Genomic DNA, 5,184 nt, shown 5'->3' with positions numbered 1-5,184 from the left:
AGCTGTGATTCGCGGCAAGTGCTGAAGCTTGCTGAAACGCTCAATGTTTATAATTGGAATAAGTCTCTCCGTTGCCTTCACTACTTGAACAGCTGCTATCTCGTTTCTGGCAGCTTCATCCATGTCCGGTGAAATCGTAGGTTGGAGAGGCCACTTCTCCACTGAACCGTGCAGCCAGTCAGGACCATGCCACCACACTGAGCTGGATCTAACTTTGTCTAACGTCACACCTCTCGTTAGTAAATCAGACGGATTCTCCAATCCTGGGCAATATCTCCATCGGGATGGTTCTGTTCTGCACTTGATGTCCGTGACACGATTAGCAACGAATTGCTTCCACCTCGTGCAGTCTCCTCGTATCCATGACAGTACAATCGTGGAGTCGGTCCACATAGTGTACTCAATATGAATGTCGTTGAGTGCACTGCTCACGTATGTCAGCAGTTTAGCGCCAACCAGTGCGCCCAAAAGCTCCAGGCGTGGTAGCGTCGCTTTCTTAATGGGAGCCACACGTGCCTTGGAGATCAGCAAGATGGGTCGTTCGGCCATGGTAGTAACGGCGTATATTACGGCTCCGTAAGCTGCTGGGCTGGCGTCGCAGAAGACATGCAGGTGCATTTCACTTGGAAACTTCCTCCTTCCGCCCAGATAGCGAGGAATCGATATTTCCTGCAGTTGTGGAAGCTGCCGTACTAGGTTTTGCCATTCGTCTCGTAGGTCATCAGGTAGTTGGTCATCCCAGCTTATTCCACGTGTCCACAGTTTTTGGAATAGTATCCGTATGGCAATGGTGTACGGTCCAACCATTCCGAGTGGGTCAAATATTCTCGACGTCGCCTGTAAGACGAACCGTTTAGTGTCAAGTTTCTCTTTCATAAAGTCTAGCAGTCGGTCGACCGAGAAACTGAACTCGTCCTTAACGGGATTCCAAGCAACGCCAAGAACTTTAACAGATTGCTCATGAAGCACTACCAGTTCTTGACTTGCAGACTCCTTCCGTCATTCCAGTGCAACCATTAGGTTAGGTGAGTTTGTGGTCCATTTGCGTAGGACCATTCCCGATGCTTTCATAATTTGTTGCGCTGCACGACAAAATTCTTCAGCTTCGTCTTCCGTGTCGGCGCCCGTAACCAGGTCATCTACGTAAAAGGACTCGGCCAGTCTTGTTGACGTTTTCTCTTTGACAGCTTGCGTTCTCCTCACATGGTGAAGGATGGTCGCCGTGAGGAGGAATGGGCTGCATGTAGCTCCAAAGGGTACACGAGTCATCCTCCATTCTTGGAGCTGACTACCCATTAAGTCACCTTCGGCAAACCACAGGAACCGAAAAGCGTCTCTGTCTTCTTTCCGTATGGATATTTGTAGGAATGCTTTCTCTATGTCAGCGATTACCGCTATAGGATGTGTCCTGAAACGCAGAAGTATCTTCCCAAGGTCTTGGTAGAGGTTGTCTCCCTTTTCAAGGCACTCATTGAGAGACTTGCATCCCTTGTCATGAGATGATGCGTCGAAAACCACCCGTACTTTCGTAGTCAACGCCTGCTCTCTGATGACTTCCTTGTGTGGCATGTAGTACAACTTGTCTGGCTCCGGAGGAACGTCATCAACAATTTCGGCGTGTCCCGCTCGCACGTACTCGCGTATGGTGTCGTCGTATGTCTGTAATAATCCCTTTTGCTTCGCTAGACGAGTAAGCAGCTTATGGAGCCTTGTCACAGCAACTTGCTTGTTGTCGGAAAGCTCGTATCCCTCCTTCCAAGGTAGCGCCACTTCATACCTTCCGTCGCAGTATGTTATGGTGCTTTCGAAGTGTTGCATGACCTTGCTGACTTCACTAGGTCTTTCAACTGAGTCGGATATGCCAAGGTGCTCCAGTTCCCAGAACGTCCGTAGAAACTCATCTGACTCGACTACTTGAGTCTTCAAGGCGCAAACCATCATTCTCGTTGTGGCACACTGTGATGTCAAGAAGGTAGTGCGTCCTTGAAACGTCCAACCAAGCTTGGAGTTCATGGCAATCAGTGAATCATTGTCCTCACACCGTAGGACTTCACCGGTCAGGACTCTCCACATTTGATCAGAGCCGATCAGCACGCTGATTCCACTTTGTGTGATCACTGATGCGTGTGCGAGTTCATCGGCTACGTCCCTTCCCAATTTCTTAAAAGAAGCGACGAATGAGACTTCCATTCTTGTTTCGCCGATGTCTTGGCAGATGTGCGGAATCTCAATGGCACTTAGCGAAAACTCCATGTCAGAAAACTGGCTTCGTAAGCGAAGCTCCACTATTCGTCGATTTTCGGCCGCTTGGTTTGAGGCACTGGCGAAGGTGTTGAGAGCCATGTTTATGTATCCGAGGCATTTCAAGCCCAAGTGTCGTGACAACTCCTCGGTGACAAAGGTACGCTGACTGCCACCGTCGAATACACCTCGCACGTAGCGGCAGTTGTGATCGCTTACCGCCCAGGCTCGGAACGTTTGGAGGAAGACGCACGCATTGTATCCATCGCTGATTCGCCGTCGTCTCCCTAGTGATGAGCAAACTGTCGCACTTGCACCGTCATTCCGGGCGGCTTGGTGCGAGTCCTGTGGAATCCTGTCTGGGTCACACATACTCGAGGCATGTCGGCCTTTGCACTTCGAACACGAGATCCTCCGCTTGCAGTAGCGTGCCCTGTCGCCTTTCGTGGTACATCGGAAGCACCTTTTGTCACTCGACAGCACTTGCTTCTTTTGCGTCAGGGACATGTCGGTAGGACACGCTTCCGTGGAGTGCTGCTTGGATGAACAGAACGCACACATCTCGTTGTAGTGCTGATAATCACGAGTCGATTTTGTATGGAGAACAGATGACGTAGGCTGCTTCCAAGGCCGACTACGGGCTGGCTGGGTCGCCACATGTTGAGCCCCGCTGTCTCGTCCGCTGCTATCCTTATAGTCGCTTTTTTCCAAACTCTCCAGTTCGACTGAAAGGAGCTTCAGGAGACCGTCCAGCCCTGCGTTGTCCGCGGCATCATTCTCAGCTTGTGCGGCACAGGTACGGTGATACAGGACCACGACGTCTCGGGGTAATGCCCTAAGTATGACGTCGCAGAGCATCGACGAAAATGAAGACCGCTGCACACCAAGTGACTCCAGCCCTCTGATGTTCACGATCACGTGGTCGTAGAGTTGTCGGAGGGATCTTGTATCACCATATGCTCGAACAGGAGTCAGCTGACGCAATCTTGCAAAGTATTCCTGCTCTTGGCGGGTCTTGTCCCCGAAGCGCTTCTGTAGTAGGTCTACAGCGTCCTTATAGCATGCTTCAGTCGTTGGAAGACCGGCCACCGCTGAGGCAGCGTCTCCTTTTAAAAACTGTCGCAGATAGTGGAATTTCTCCGTCGTAGTCAGGGTGACGTTGTTGTGGACAATCTGGAGAAACTGCTCCCAGAACTCCGTCCATTTACACACATCCCCAGAAAAGGGCGCGATCGTGAGCTTCGGCAGCTTGGCTCCCGTCCTCTCTGATGGTGTAGCGATCACATTGGTAGCCGGCCCCGACCCCGATCCCTCTTCTGCTGGTGTGCTTGAAATGCGGTTCCGACGGCTTATGAGCTCGGCGAGAATGCGCGTCGCGTTGTCTTCATACTCTAAAATTGTTTCGTACTCGGATTGGAAGTCCTCGTCCGTGATGACGCTCTCTAATTCGTTGTTGATCTTATTCAACTCATCGTTGTTCGTTTTGAGCCTCTCGTAGATGGAATCGAGCTGCTCATGCGTTGCGGAGTCGTTGCGAAGTAGGGCACTTGCCTCATTGATGATCCGGCTGTTTAAAGATCGTCGTGAAGTCCGCTTCGCCTTGAGCTTGTCCATTTCATCCGGGCAACTCGTAGCCGTCGGTAGGTCTATCCCGGGTTGATCGGCACCAAATGTTTGGGATATGGCGTCGAGAAGCCGTTGAAGAACTCGATACCGTCGAGGTGATTAAAAGAGGGCTTTATTTGACACTGAGTGAGACCATTAAGACCCTGCTAGTTGATGATGATGATGATGATGATGATGATGCTCCTTGGATGATGGCACCTACCCACTCAGGGGGATCGGCCAAGAGTCGGGCGGATCATAAAGTCTGAAAATTTTAAGAGCTAAAAGACGTTACTGTATCAATTAGAATGAAGCGTCTTGTTCTTTTTTAATGATTTTTAGTTTTTGATTAGACCGTGTTGCATAACCTCCCAAATGGCCAAATTGTTTATGTCATTATGAAAATTTTAAAAATTATTAGCGGTTGATGTGTCGAATAAGACGATTTGATTCGCATATGAATTTCTCAATAGCACTGCATATCTTCCCGTCCGAGTGCCCCAGCACAGAAGCCCCAAATGATAACAGTATAGTTGAAGTAACTGGCAGATCAAGGTGCCGCATTACAATTTCAATTGTTCGTTTTCTGAGAGAGGAAAAACGTCGGCATTCCAGCAAGAAATGTTCGATTGTTTCTGCCTCATTGCAAAAGGAGCATGTAGGAGAGATCGCCAGACCAGCTCTGTGCATGTATAAATTAAGAGTTGGGATCCTACAGCGCAATCTTGTCATTGCTACTTCTATCTGCCTTGTTTTGCACCATTTTCTGCTCCAAGGGTACTGAAGGTGTTGAAAATCTGGTGATGAAGCGAGACTAGGTGTAAGCAATGATAAAGCGTACTTTCTAAATCTGGCCGCAGCGACGAACGCCGTAACTGGAAGTAGATCAAGGACTGGGCCTGCAAGGGAAGCCTTTGCCAAAGTGTCCGCAACTTCATTCAATACTATTCCTTTATGCCCCGGAACCCAAACTAACCGCAGGTTTCGCAAATGCTGTGGACCCAGTGCGCGCAATAATCTCAGAGTATGTGATTCAGCTGGTGTTGTTAAAGCAGAACACAATGATAATGAATCGGTTACTATAGCCACTGAAGTTATGGAGACGGGAAGTTTACGCAGGGCCAAAATGACAGCTAAGAATTCAGCCAAAAATATTGGTGTATGATCAGGGAGTCTTACAGAAAAGGACCAGTCTAGGTGTGTGGAAAAAATTCCAACACCGGCCTTTTCCTCACACTGCGAAGCATCAGTTGCTATCACAACAGTCGTACTAATCTGATTTAAGTGATCTTGAAAAAGTCCATTCAGTACATTCCAAGGAAGTAACTTCGCGTTGTT

At 49.2% G+C, this 5,184-nt stretch overlaps 1 protein-coding gene across 1 annotated transcript; it reads right to left on the bottom strand.

Annotated features, from left to right (window-relative positions):
* Positions 1 to 999: 999 nt before the first annotated feature.
* Positions 1,000 to 3,855, bottom strand: LOC119406321 (uncharacterized). The gene has a single exon (XM_037673060.1). The coding sequence runs from the start codon at positions 3,853 to 3,855 to the stop codon at positions 1,000 to 1,002; it is 2,856 nt and encodes a 951-aa protein (XP_037528988.1).
* Between the last annotated feature and the right edge of the window lie 1,329 nt (positions 3,856 to 5,184).

The sequence above is a fragment of the Rhipicephalus sanguineus genome, chromosome 10, assembly GCF_013339695.2.
Source record: "Rhipicephalus sanguineus isolate Rsan-2018 chromosome 10, BIME_Rsan_1.4, whole genome shotgun sequence".
Classification (NCBI taxonomy): Eukaryota; Metazoa; Arthropoda; class Arachnida; order Ixodida; family Ixodidae; genus Rhipicephalus; species Rhipicephalus sanguineus.
This window is presented reverse-complemented; position numbering and strand designations above follow the sequence as displayed.